This window comes from Natator depressus, chromosome 3, assembly GCF_965152275.1.
Source record: "Natator depressus isolate rNatDep1 chromosome 3, rNatDep2.hap1, whole genome shotgun sequence".
NCBI lineage: Eukaryota > Metazoa > Chordata > Testudines > Cheloniidae > Natator > Natator depressus.
This window is the reverse complement of record NC_134236.1, coordinates 84033479-84047533: the sequence shown is the minus strand read 5'-3', so window position 1 is coordinate 84047533 and position 14055 is coordinate 84033479. Positions and strand designations below refer to the sequence as shown.

The 14055-nt window shown below is 41.6% G+C and overlaps 1 protein-coding gene across 1 annotated transcript in view; it reads right to left on the bottom strand.

Moving 5' to 3' along the window:
• Window positions 1–14055, bottom strand: part of ARMC2 (armadillo repeat containing 2) — a 119758-nt gene that overhangs the window by 21692 nt on the left and 84011 nt on the right. Inside the window, exons 13-14 of the mRNA XM_074948204.1 lie at window positions 4714–5032; window positions 2999–3121 (exon numbers count right to left, since the gene is read on the bottom strand). Of these exons, the coding sequence (XP_074804305.1) occupies window positions 2999–3121; window positions 4714–5032 (442 nt within the window). The remainder of the gene's footprint in view (window positions 1–2998; window positions 3122–4713; window positions 5033–14055) is intronic.

Genomic DNA, 14055 nt, shown 5'->3' with positions numbered 1-14055 from the left:
GGGGGCAGCCGCCTGGGGGCCCCCTGCCACTGGTCCCGGACCGCTGCTTCAGGGCAGTGCCAGGGACCAGCTGTCTGGGGCTGCCAGAGCAGCCGCTGGTGCGGCTGACCCCAGGGCTTCCCCAGCTGCTGGAGTGGTCCTGGGGTCAGCCACACCACAACTGCAAAATTCACGGCGGTCACGGAAAGTCACGGAAGCCGTGACATCCGTGACCTCCGTGAACGATTCGCAGCCTTAACTATGGGTCTGAGACCTGCTTTTACTTTTTGCTTAGCTTTTTTACACTTTTTGTGTAACTGAGGAAAGTCCTCTAAGGTTCCCAACCAGAGGAGAGATTGTACCTTCTGAAGGAGAACTTCCTTGTAACAGTGATCCCTGAAAAGGAACTAGGATGGGGGAATAGGAAAGGGGGAAATAGAAATAAATTGAAGGGTGTTTCCCAATTCCACCATGCTTAAGACTCGCTAGTCTGAAGTGATGCAGGTCCAAGCATTTAGACAGTGAGACAGCCCATTGGAAAACACTAGGGTAGGAGAAGTTGTCAAACAGGAAACTGGTAGGCTGTCCTTGATGAGCAAGTCAAATTGACAGCTTGGTGTTTCTACTCTGGACAAGCTAACAGATGAAAAAGTAGGCAGAAGTAGTCTCCTTTAACAGCTGCCTCTCTTCCTAGGCTGGCATGGTGGAAAGGTGTAAAAGAAGCATACTGATGAGGCTGTTGGGGACAGAACTGTTGCTTCTTTGGGAAAGGTGTATAAATGGCTATAGACTTAAGTGAACTGCTAGAGCCTTTGAGGCTATGCAGCTTGTAGTTGGTCTCTGCAAAACAAGCATCAGTCCCTCAAAAGCAAGGTCCTGGATGGCTTGCTGGATCTCTTGAGGAAGACCTGATGGATTGGAGTCATGAACATCTGGGCACTGTGATGGCTGACACCATGGCTCTAGTCACAGAATCCACAGCATCTAATGCAGCCTGAAGCAAGATACTGGACACCATCTTTTCCTCAACCACCATACCAAGAAACACTTGTCCTATCTCCTCTGGCAACTTGTCCATGCTTTTTAAGTATATACATCATGAGTTTATTAAAATAAATATTCAGAAAGTTCTTTTAAGTTTCCCCTAAAGGCCAAGCACTTGGAAACTCATGTAGCTCACAAACCACTTGAGGTCCACAATCCTCTTTCTTGTGGCCACCACTGCCAGTGAAACAACAAGCAGATTTGTCCTAACTGGCAATGATAAATACGGCAGCTAGTCTGAAAGCTTTTTTCTGCTGGCTGCTTCCTGTTCAGCAATTTTACGTGAGTAGCTCACATAACACCACTATATTTTCTGGCAGAAAAACTGGTCTCCAGCATTGCCTAGGAGTCATGAATTGCCCTGTTAGTTTTCAGTGCACACTCAAGACTGCAGCAGGAGCCACCATTCATCAGCCCTCACAGGAATCTTCTGCAGTGAAAGAGGGAACCACTGAAACCCACCCCTCTTCATGTCAGGGAGTACGCCAATGAGAACCTTCCACTCTTCCTTTCTTTCCCCACAGAGAAGAGAGAGAACAGTCTGGTCTCATTCACATCCTTCCTTTGGATGTTGTTATATCAGGGATGACTTAACTGTGGCTCAGCCTTCTTAAGTGATACATTTTTTGTCTTTGGAATGCACCTGACTGCATCACACAACAGGTATTTCTCAACATGTTTCCTGGGGTAAGCAACTGTCAGGCCCTCCTGCTACAAAGCTGCATCTCTCCTACAAATTAATTTGTTCAAACAGTGAAATGAAGGGAAGAGAGGAATGTGGGTGGTGGCAGGGATGGTGATGAGATTGACAACACAGGCTGACAATAACTGATTCCAGCTCCAAGACCACACCATAGGCTGTATTTGGCTTCTGGCCAATAGTTATTAGGGAGCATTGGCTCTAGGCCATTTCTAAACTTGGATTTTCACCACTGAACAGTTTTCTGCACTTCTGCATATCCATCTGAGCAGCAAACTTGCAGAACTGCATTTCATACTGAAATGCAAAATACTGTTAAAAAGATGAGAGAAAAATCTTAAAGCCTCATCCTCTAACAAAAAAACAAGGAAGCATTGCCTAGTGCAGCCATGGTAAAAATGACATCATCTTACTTCCCAGATCTGCTCCCTATATACAGTCAGTCACGTCTGCTTATGTTAGTTACAAATTTATTAATTTTTTTCTCCTGTTAGCACTGAGAGCCATTACAGCTCTGGGGGAATGAGATGGATTCCATTCTGACTCATAAGACAGCCACACCATTGCTACCTAGAGAGGAAACGTGGCCTAGCAGAGAGGGCACTGGGCTAAAAGAATATGGGTTCCAATTCCTGGTTCTATCATCGATCTGCTACGTAGCCTTGGGCAAGCCACTTCCCATCTCTGTGCCCCCCTTTTACTCTTTGTTTGTTTTGTCTGTTTCGACTGTATCCTCTTCAGGGACTCTTACTGTATGTGCAGTATCTACTACAGTGAGGCCCCAATCTCAGATGCAGCATCCAGGCACCACCACCACTTCATTATCACCATCATCATCAAATTTCCAGGGCTGATGGTTTGATCTTTTAAAACTTTTTACTTGTAAATTGAGAAAATCTGAACTGGAGTTGAAAAAACATGCAACAACCCCATACTACTATTTTCACATTTTAGTTATTGAAGTTTTGAACAGCTTTACCAAAAATCATAGAACAGAAAGCAATCTGGCGAGTAAGTGAATTTTTGGGGGAGAAAGGCTGTTTTTGCCAACAATGTAATGATTTCACAGAGTTCTAAAGAGAAGGGTCTGGCATCGGATGCATGCAGGGATTCTCTTCAGCTATGGGGAAAATTTGGCCCTACGAAATTCCTATATTATACCACAAAATATTTTTAATGACTCTTTTCCACATTGCCCTAACATAATCAAAATACACATCTTATCCCAGATATTCTAAAAGACATACAGAAGGAATTGATTTTTAAAAACCTTACACTCCGCGATGTGTAGCTTCTTGTGTTCGATTACAGAATTCCTCCCTTTGTAGTAGGATAAATTGTTGATTGTTGCGGTAGCGTTGATCACCAGCTCCTCACAGTCATCAATTGACTTGTATTCTGATATTTTAAAAAAATATATACATCAGTCTTACCTTAGAAGATTGATTACAGCTCAAGAAAATTAATTCACAGCCCAATTGACTGTAGTGTTGTTGCACCCAAACTCTGTGCAATATAACAAGGGTTATATTGGTAATCTGCCTGGACTATGGAAGATTACAACTAATTTGCATCAAGTGAAGCAGATTGCTCTGCCCAAGATAAACCATTGTCTGCTGGGTAGTGCTGGACAAAAGAATTAATGAAAAATATGTCCTGATTTTCAACCAGCTCTAATATTAGGGGCTGTGGACTCTGAGGCCTGCACTTCTGTAGTACAGAAGAACCACAGAGTTACGAATATCTCGGGAACGGAGGTTGTTCATAACTCTGAAATGTTTGTAACTCTGAAAACGTTAGGGTTGTTCTTTCAAAAGTTTACAACAAGCACTGATTTAATACAGCTTTGAAACTTTAGAATGCAGAAGAAAAATGCTGCTTTTAACCATCTTAATTTAAATTAAACAAGCATTGAAACAGTTTCCTTACCTTGTCAAATCTTTTTTTTTCCCTAAACTTTCCCTTCATTTTTTTAGTAGTTTAACACAGTACTGTACTGTATTTCTTTTTTTTCTGCTGTGATTGCGTACTTCCAGTTCCAAATGAGGTGTGTGTTTGACCAGTCAGTTTGTAACTCTGATGTTCATAACTCTGAGGTACTATTGTAATAGTGAATGGCACAGCAGGATTGCATTTAGTTTGAAGGCCACTTGGTAGCTGCCTCCATTCTAAGTGTATCTGTACTGAAGCTACAGCATCCCTAATACTATTACAAACAAAAACTTGTAGCAAAGATTTCATGAATGCTGGCACTGTTGAAATTGTTCTTGCTCTTAAACCTATATAAAAACAGGATGGAAACAATTTATAGTTCCAGCCATCATGCTGCTAGCATGCCAAACTATTCAATTTTTTAGCAAGATGAGTTATAGCTGCCAGCAGCAGCAAGCAGCTCAGAAATGCCAATAAAAGCTCCATCCTCCAAGCTCGTCATATATAGAACTCCCCTTGATTTGGATAATAGTGTTTAAAATATACTGGCATGTAAGTTTTACAGATCGTGTCTGCTGTACGAAGGCAGAACCAAGCAGAATGTGCTTGCAGAAACAGGTCCTTAATTACAAACTTTTTGTTTAAAAAAAAATCCTCTTATGTAGGGAGGAGGCAAGAAGGCAAGCTGACTATATGAGTTTTCAGTCAGACATGTTCAAAAGAAAATTCCCACAGTTTATTAATCTTTTTGTGAAGTCTGATTTATTCTTAATAATCTGATCTATAAATCCTATCTATGCATGAGGCTCCTTTGAATGCCTTGCAGGAAAGATGCTGGAAAGTTTAGTATGAAGGTGATAATTCTGCTACTGTTACAGTAAGTTAGTCTATACATTGCAATTATTAACATTAGCAGATTGGTTTTCCTATTTCAACAACATGGCAGATTTAATTAAGGTTCTCCCAATAACAAAAGCTGAAGTAATGAAGTACTATACCTGCCGACAGACTGAATGAAAATAATACATGAAAAAACACACATAATATACAAACTTTACCTAGAACCGTAACAAGCAATGCCACAATGCGATGGTTAGCTGCCAGAACAGCACCTACACTAGGATGAATGGAGAGATTGGCAAACACTCTAATAAGTTTTATAAGGACATCCTCTGTTTCTGAAGGATGCTTTTGTTTTGATTTGTTTTCTTCTTCTTCATGTTGTTCTTTTTTTGCATTCAAATCAAGTTCATTGTAGGTTTGGAATAATGATATCAAGGTGTCAGCACTTCCTTTCTCTTTAAAAAATTGTTCACGGGCCTGGTTGTTCTTCGCTGTTAAATTGCCAAGAATGAAAACAACACGGACAACTAAATCCTGCAATAAAATAAACAAACTCTGTTACACCGAGAGAAAAGCTGAAGTTGCTAGCGGTTTGAAAAACGTCAATATTTCATGTATTTCACAATTCAATGCAAATGGAAGAACACTAAACACAGCAAAAAAGGAAACAATCTTTGATGCTGTATTTGATTCCTCAGTTGAGGGAAGAGTTTAAAAAAAATCATCTAACAAAGGCACACAGTTCTAGTACCATAGAGGTTATTAATCGTGGGGGTCTCCTAAATAGAAGTAGTCTATTTCCATCAAATGACCAACAACCCAACACGATAAATTTCAGGGGGTTCCAAAGAGGATGGCTCTAGACTGTTCTCAATGGTAGCAGATGACAGAACGAGGAGTAATGGTCTCAAGTTGCAATGGGGGAGGTTTAGATTGGATATTAGGAAAAACTTTTTCACTAAGAGGGTGGTGAAACACTGGAATGCGTTACCTAGGGAGGTGGTAGAATCTCCTTCCTTAGAGGTTTTTAAGGTCAGGCTTGACAAAGCCCTGGCTGGGATGATTTAACTGGGAATTGGTCCTGCTTCGAGCAGGGGGTTGGACTAGATGACCTTCTGGGGTCCCTTCCAACCCTGATATTCTATGATTCTATGATTCTATGATAATAGAACATTTCAGATGGATATTCTAGTTATGTATATGTGGGTTTAATCAGTCTCCCAAATAAGCAGAGGGTTGCTTTGATGGCCAATAGGGCCTCATAAGCATTCTACCCTGCTACTGCTGCCCTAGAAAGCTTAAGATTTTAAAGCAATGGAAGTGTCACCTGATGTCCACTAGGAAGCACAAACCCAACAACGAGAATTCTGTTCAGATGGTGTCTATAAAGGTTTATTTCCTCCTGGCATTTCTCTTTTAAATAAAAGTGGGGGGGGGAAGGGGCGCAAATCAAGAGCCAATGAAAAAGGTCTAGTCTGCTATGCCACAGACCTCCCAATCCTAATATTACATCTCCCTTATTGCCTTCATTTCGACCACCATGGGGATACAACAATTTGTGCGATGCAGGAGCTGACTGACTCAGGTGTCATCCCAAAACAATACCCCCAACTCCCAACTGCTTTTAATTCAACAGTATGGGCTGGTTTAGCTTTCTCCTTGTTTTCTCTCCCAAAGATGAAATTACTCAAAAAACTGTCTCCACCCCCATCAACACCTGGCTAGTTTCCAAAATGGAAAGTCCAAGTACTGGCTCTGTTTCAACAATACAGGGAAAGAAGTGGCAATCCCCTGAGTACAGCATAGTCAGTCTACCCCTAACTGTTAAATGACTGTACTTGCACTAAACCACTGCTTTGACAAACACCCTGCACGTTGTTTTTCTTGAAATACAGGAATCCCATTCAGACACTGTAATCCCCCAAGGAATAAACCCCATACTTTATCAAGAGACATTCAAAGAATGGCAACTTGTTACTGTACATGTATTAACATTTGATATAGAAATTTTTGCAATTTAATCAATGGATCATATATTCCTCCACTAATAATTTCTCCTCTTTTGAACCACTCCCACAAGGCCTTGCATCACAGACATACACCTATGTCCAAAGACAAGAAAATGAGCTTCAGAGTTCATCACAACTACTAATGAACTTGCCAGGGGGTCATCAATGAGTGACTTCTAGTCTCTCTCCCTCACTTTGGGCTAGACACTCTGACTCTCTATGGCATTGCTCCCACTATTACTATTTTGCAAACATCTGAATGTCACCAACACAAGATATGTATAAACATTTTTATTTTATAAGTAACTGTCTAGAAGCTTTTTACCTAAGCCATCACAATCCCCAATGGAAGCCTTTCCACAAAGGCTACAAAGAATTTGTTGTTTCAAACAGTTGATGAATCAGAAGAGAGAAGTGAAAAAAGAAGGCAGTCTAGTTTAACTTGCTTTATACTGACTTTCTAATTTTGGTTAAAACAGTACCAGCTTAGCAACAGCTCTAGCCAATCAGGGAATAAACAGACAGGTACTGTAAAGCAATCAATTTAACTGATATTTTGAGAAGTGTGATCTCAGCTATGTTTTCCACCTACAGACTATGAAACAAGCCTACAAGATATTATTTCTTTTTAGCATAGCACATCCTGTTTTAAAAAGTATTACAGAAGTTTCATTACCATCCACTGACAGAGTTTAAATAACAGTCAAATACAAGAAATGCAGATGTGATTTTATATTACTTAGGAATTATAGGCTATATTTTTATGTATTTTTGGCTAAAATTTTCAAAAACGTGCATGCCATCAGAACAACTAAGCTGAGTAATGTGAAACCAAAAACCACTGTTCAGACAGCCATGCATGGAGTTAGAGATGAATGCCACTTTGAAAGCAGGTTTCAGAGTAGCAGCCGTGTTAGTCTGTATTCGCAAAAAGAAAAGGAGGACTTGTGGCACCTTAGAGACTAACAAATTTATTTGAGCATAAGCTTTTTTTAGTCTCTAAGGTGCCACAAGTCCTCCTTTTCCTTTTCCTTTGAAAACAGTTACAAGAATAAATGTACATAGACACATGGGATATTTGCACATCTGAAAAAAATCAGCAGTAGGCGGGGCTAGTATATAGCCAAACATTTGGAATATTTACTGAGAAAGCATGCAGGTATTTCAGGCATATCTGCAAATAAACGAAATACATACGTATTTATCAGGTTGATTGATACAACACAGGTAGAGCCCTATGTGGATACAAAAATTTGGATCCACATCTAATCCGTGATCTGCAAGGATAGTGAACAATACAACCACATCCGCAGATGCAGATCCCCGCAGGTATAAAGCAGATATCTGCGGATTTGCAGGGCTCTAAACACAGGTTTCAACAGGTAAGACATACCTTTTGAAACTAGCGTGCACAGATTTAGTACTGAAGATAGAGGAACACTGTAATTTCTGTTTGTATTGAAGCACTCTTTTTAAATTGAACAGGTTTGTCAAAGCTATTGATTTGACAAACTTTATTTGATCTCTGTTAGACACTAGACTAAGGATGGGTGACGTATTTCTTCATAAGAATTTCAATCCTGTCCCTAAAATGAACCCAGTCTGATTTGCAGGCTATATCTTTGAAAACTCATGGCGATTGGGGGAGGTTCCGGACGACTGGAAAAAGGCTAATGTAGTGCCCATCTTTAAAAAAGGGAAGAAGGAGGATCCTGGGAACTACAGGCCAGTCAGCCTCACCTCAGTCCCTGGAAAAATCATGGAGCAGGTCCTCAAGGAATCAATTCTGAAGCACTTAGGGAAGAGGAAAGTGATCAGAAACAGTCAGCATGGATTCACCAAGGGCAAGTCATGCCTGACTAATCTAATTGCCTTCTGTGATGAGATAACTGGCTCTGTGGATGAGGGGAAAGCAGTGGACGTGTTGTTCCTTGACTTTAGCAAAGCTTTTGACATGGTCTCCCACAGTATTCTTGCCAGCAAGTTAAAGAAGTATGGGCTGGATGAATGGACTATAACGTGGATAGAAAGCTGGCTAGATTGTCGGGCTCAATGGGCAGTGATCGATGGCTCCATGTCTAGTTGGCAGCCGGTATCAAGTGGAGTGCCCCAAGGTTCAGTCCTGGGGCCGGTTTTGTTCAATATCTTCATTAATGATTTGGAGGATGGTATGGATTGCACCCTCAGCAAGTTTGCAGATGACCCTAAACTGGGAGGAGAGCTAGATACGCTGGAGGATAGGGATAGGATACAGAGGGCCCTAGACAAATTAGAGGATTGGGCCAAAAGAAATCTGATGAGGTTCAACAAGGACAAGTGCAGAGTCCTGCACTTAGGAAGGAAGAATCCCATGCACCGCTACAGACTAGGGACCAAATGGCTACGCAGCAGTTCTGCAGAAAAGGACCTAGGGGTTACAGTGGACGAGAAGCTGGATATGAGTCAACAGTGTGCCCTTGTTGTCAAGAAGGCCAGTGGCATTTTGGGATGTATTAGTAGGGGCATTGCCAGCAGATCGAGGGACGTGATCGTTCCCATCTATTCGACATTGGTGAGGCCTCATCTGGAATACTGTGTCTAGTTTTGGGCCCCACACTACAAGAAGGATGTGAAAAAATTGGAAAACATCCAGCAGAGGGCAACAAATATGATTAGGGGACTGGAACACATGACTTATGAGGAGAGGCTGAGGGAACTGGGATTGTTTAGTCTGCGGAAGAGAAGAATGAGGGGGGATTTGATAGCTGCTTTCAACTACTTGAAAGGGGGTTCCAAAGAGGATGGATCTAGACTGTTCTCAGTGATAGCAGATGACAGAATGAGGAGTAATGGTCTCAAGTTGCAGTGAGGAAGGTTTAGGTTGAATATTAGGAAAAACTTTTTCACTAGGAGGGTGGTGAAACACTGGAATGCGTTACCTAGGGAGGCGGTGGAATCTCCTTCCTTAGAAGTTTTTAAGGTCAGGCTTGATAAAGCCCTGGCTGGGATGATTTAGTTGGGGATTGGTCCTGCTTTGAGCAGGGGGTTGGACTAGATGACCTCCTGAGGTCCCTTCCAACCCTGATATTCTATGATTTGATGCCAATTAAAATAATTCGTATAAATGAATTCCAAAAATTCCAGAAGACTTGGACTTTTCAGCTTGGAAAAGAGATGACTAACGGGGGGATATGGTAGAAGTCTATAAAATCATTAATGGTCTGGAGAAAAAATTAATAAGTTAATGTTATTTACTCCTTCACATAACAAAAGAACTAGAGGTCACCCAATAAAATTAATAAGCAGGTTTAAAACAAACAAAAGGAAGTACTTCTTCACATAATGAACAAACAACCTGTGGAACTCATTGCCAGGGGATGTTGTGAAGATCAAAACTATAACAGGGTTCAAAAGAGAACTAGATAAGTTCCTGGAGGATAGGTCCATCAATGGCTATAAGCCAAGATGGTCAGGGATGCAACTCCATACTGTGAGTGTCCCTAGCCTCTGATTGGCAGATGGTGGAGTGGATGATAGGGGATCGGATCACTTGATGATTGCCTGTTCTGTTCATTCCCTCTGAAGCACTTATCATTGGCCACTGCTGGAAGACAGGATACTGGGCGAGATGGACGACTGGTCGGACCCATTATGGCCGTTCTTATGTTCTTAAACTATATTTCTTTTCTCTAAGTTCCAGGAAGGGATGACAGAATACCATGAGTTCTTTCTTGTTCAATCTAATAGGCAGATGATAGGACATCTTTACATATGTAATTGTGCACTAGCACCAAATATGTACACACATTTGGAAGAGCCAAAGCACAGTGTACATATACTCTTCATTAACTCTTAACTTTGAATTGGCTGACAATAATGGTGATGGACAAATATTTTTGTCCAGTTAAGTCTAAAAGTCTATCCCCTACATTGCACTTGCAACAAAGGTTAGTATTTGTATTTGCAGACCCCCAGTATTTTACTGAAATTTACATTAGAAACTAAAAAGAATAGCTATATTAGACTTTTGTGGTTAAAGACGACTGGTAATGCTAAACTTCATAAGCCATTTTTCTGAAATTCATGATGAAAAGATCCTCAAAAGTTCAGATTTATTAAGCAGAAAGGGGAAAGCCAAGTGGCTAAATAATCTTGACCTAAATATGTTTTATCAAGTGACCCAATAATTTTTTTCAATCTGCAGTATGTGATGTGCTATCACCAGACATGAGACTAAGCCCAGTTTTTGGTTTGTTTGACATTTGTATCAGGCTCTGAGGGGAAAAATGTAGCAAGCCAAAAACGCAGATTACACCACAAGGCTCTATTGTGTTCCTGGCTTTAAACTAAATTTGCTCTTCCTCTTCTAGTGCAAACGCTGATGGAGGGTGGTGGTAATTTTGCCTGTCCTCCACAGGGGTGAATCCCTCCTGCAATACAAGTAGTACTCAAAATGGTCTGAAAAAAGTGGATGGTCTATAATATTCTACAAAAATGAAAGCAACATAATATCTGCCTGTCTCCCATCAATTGCACCCTCTCCAGTCTCCATATTAGTTTTGCCACACCCAACCTCACCTCTGCTCTCCCTGCAGCTCCTTCACCCACATCTCTACCAGGGCTGGTGTAGAGGCTGCAGCAGGGTCCTCTCTCCCCATTCCCAGGCCAGGTGTTTCAATGAGAGAGAGGGGAGGAAAGAGAAACAGAGGAATAATCCCATTGCTCAGAGGAGATGGGGGAATAGGAATGGAGCTGCCTACAGACGGTAGGATTTTTCTTCTCCCCCATTCCCTCCTGTGGGAATGATTTTGCCTCCTTGGGGTGGGGGTGGGGAGAAGAACTTTGCTGGTTCTTGCAGAAGCTCTGACTGACTACTTACACCCCAGAAGGCAGAAAGTGGGAAGCCGCCAATCACAAGGGGTTTCCCCCCCGCCCTGGACAGGGATAAAACGTGCACCTCTCAACAACACAGCTCAAGCTGTTGAAAATTTTATTTGCTGGGTCTTATGACCCCTTTTGACCACATTCACTTTAAGCACTTGATACAAAGTAGGGTAAATTTACTCTTCACTTTGCCAGCACTAAAAAATCTGATCTTCCGCTTTGTAAAGTATTCTCTGAAAGAAGATATGAGTGTGCTCTCCTTTGGGCTTGACAGTCTGCCCAGAGGGCAAACAAACAGCAGTCATGTCAGGCTGTGAGGAAACTTTTCCAAACACATTCAGGACACATCTTGAAGCGACATACCAGAAGTGAAAATTCAAGGACAAAACCAAAAATAATCAGTGACCCAAAATGAAAGTTACTGTTGCACTTAAAAATGTGCACCTTATTTCTGAACTTGTCTAATTTCCATTTCCAATCACTGGCTCTCATTATGCCTTTTCTGCTAGATTAAAGAGTTGCCTACTATCAGACAAGTCATTTCTTAACTTTCTCTTCAATAAACTAAATAGCTTGAGCTTCTCATATAAGGCATGTTTTCCAGATCTCTAATCATTCTTGTAGCTCTTTTCTGAACCCATTCCAAATTTTCAGCATACTTATTGAAGAATGGACACAGTATTCCAGTAATGGTCTCGCCAATACCATATACAGATGTATACATATACACCTCCCTTATATTCATGCGAATACTCCAACAGTTGCATTCACCCTCTTAGCTACAGCTACCAACCATTATACCTGAACAACACGTAGGTATGTGACACCAGCTGGTGAGACAGTTTGGATCGTATCTTTGAGCACTACATATTCTAAGCCAGTCATGTGCCTACAGCAGTAGTTCTCAAACAGGGAGGGTCCAGAGGCCCCTGAAGGGGGGCACAAGCAGGTTTCAGGGGATACGCCAAGCAGGGCCAGCATTACACTTGCTGAAGCCCAGGGCAGAAAGCTGAAGCCCCACCACCTAGGGCTGAAGCCTGGGCTCCAAGCCACATCACCCAGGGCAGAAGCCGAAGCCTGAGCAACTTATTTTCACAGGGCCCTGTGGCATGGGCCCCGGGCAACTGCCCTGATTGCTACCCCCTAACGCTGGCCCAGGCTTTTATATGCAGAAAAACAGTTGTTGTGGCACAGGTGGGCCATGGAGTTTTTATAGCATGCTGGGGGAGGCGGTCAGAAAGAAAAAGGTTGAGAACCCCTGGTCTAAAGTATATATTTAGACTCGTTCTATTACATCTCTTTAGAGAAAAAACAATTATCACAATTTAAAAATTTGAAGTTATGCATGTTGTTAGCCAGGCATGTTATAAACCATCATGCTGTGGGGAAAGGCTGACCCTCTGTGGCTGTTTAGATTAATCACCATGAAAATTCCCTTGAGATTTTTCAGAACATTTGTCCCAGGAAGATCTTTTCTCTAAGCAAAAATTAATAATACAAGAGAGAATCAAACATGAATTATTTATCATATATTTCTAGAACTATATATATATATACACACACACACACACACACACACCCCACCCTCAGGAGAAAATCTTAAGAGTTCTTGGCTCTGTAATGACCAACCATCATAATCACTTATTACACTGGTATGCTGGGGGGTTGGGGGGAAGGGTTAACATAAATTTATGTTTTTGAAGGATCTCTGTCACTACTGTATTAAAAAAGGGAGCTTAAACAAAAAGCCTAAAATGATCAAACATATGGATCGAGGAGAAAAAGTTATGTTAACCCAAAATAATTTTTAAAAATAGAGAATCCATATACATCTATTGAAACTCATCAGTGAAAAAAACAACAGCTGAAGACAAAGTAACAGAAAAAGATTTTTTTAATCAATATCTTGTAGGATTGAGATGTCTCAAAGCAGAGGAGATGCCAATAATGGTCTCAGGGTATTGGATAGGCACTTTTATAAATTCAGCTGTGGCATTAGCAACCCTTGTGAAAAACATAGGACTGCTTGTATTAATCTAGGAATACTATATAATTTTATAAGGTTGGTTGTTGTAAGGAATAGGTACTGGGTAGCTATAATGAGAGTTGAATGCATAGGTTGGTTCAGTTTAATAGCAGGCGGTTAGAAAAATGGCCAGGAAGGCCAGACAGTTCGTGCAGGTAAGTCAGCTCCTGACAAATACATCAGGAGACAAGACAGGGAGGGACAGGGACATTGGACAGAGAGGGCCAGAGTTCGGGCTCTGATGTGGCACTAAGCAGTCTCTCTCTCAGATGCTTGGCTTGCTGGTTCTTGTTCACATGCTCAGGATCTAACAGATCACCATGTGTAAGGCTGGAAAGGAACTTCCCCCCAGGTCAGGTTGGCAGTGACCTTGGAGGGTTTTCACCCTCCTCTGCAGTGTGTGGGTGGGGGTCACTTGCCAGGATTATCCGAGTACCTCTTACTTAGAATCATAGGGTTGGAAGACCACAAGGGTCATCTAGTCTAACCCCCTGCCAAGATGCAGGACTTAATCATCTACCTGCCATTGTGGAACCATGGGCACTGGTCCACCTCAGTCCCTCCTGTTCTGTCTATGCGACATAATAATCTAGTCTCCTGAGCACTGTTATACTTTGGTCTAATTTTGGTTGCTGGGTTTAGTGTATGGCTGCTGGGTG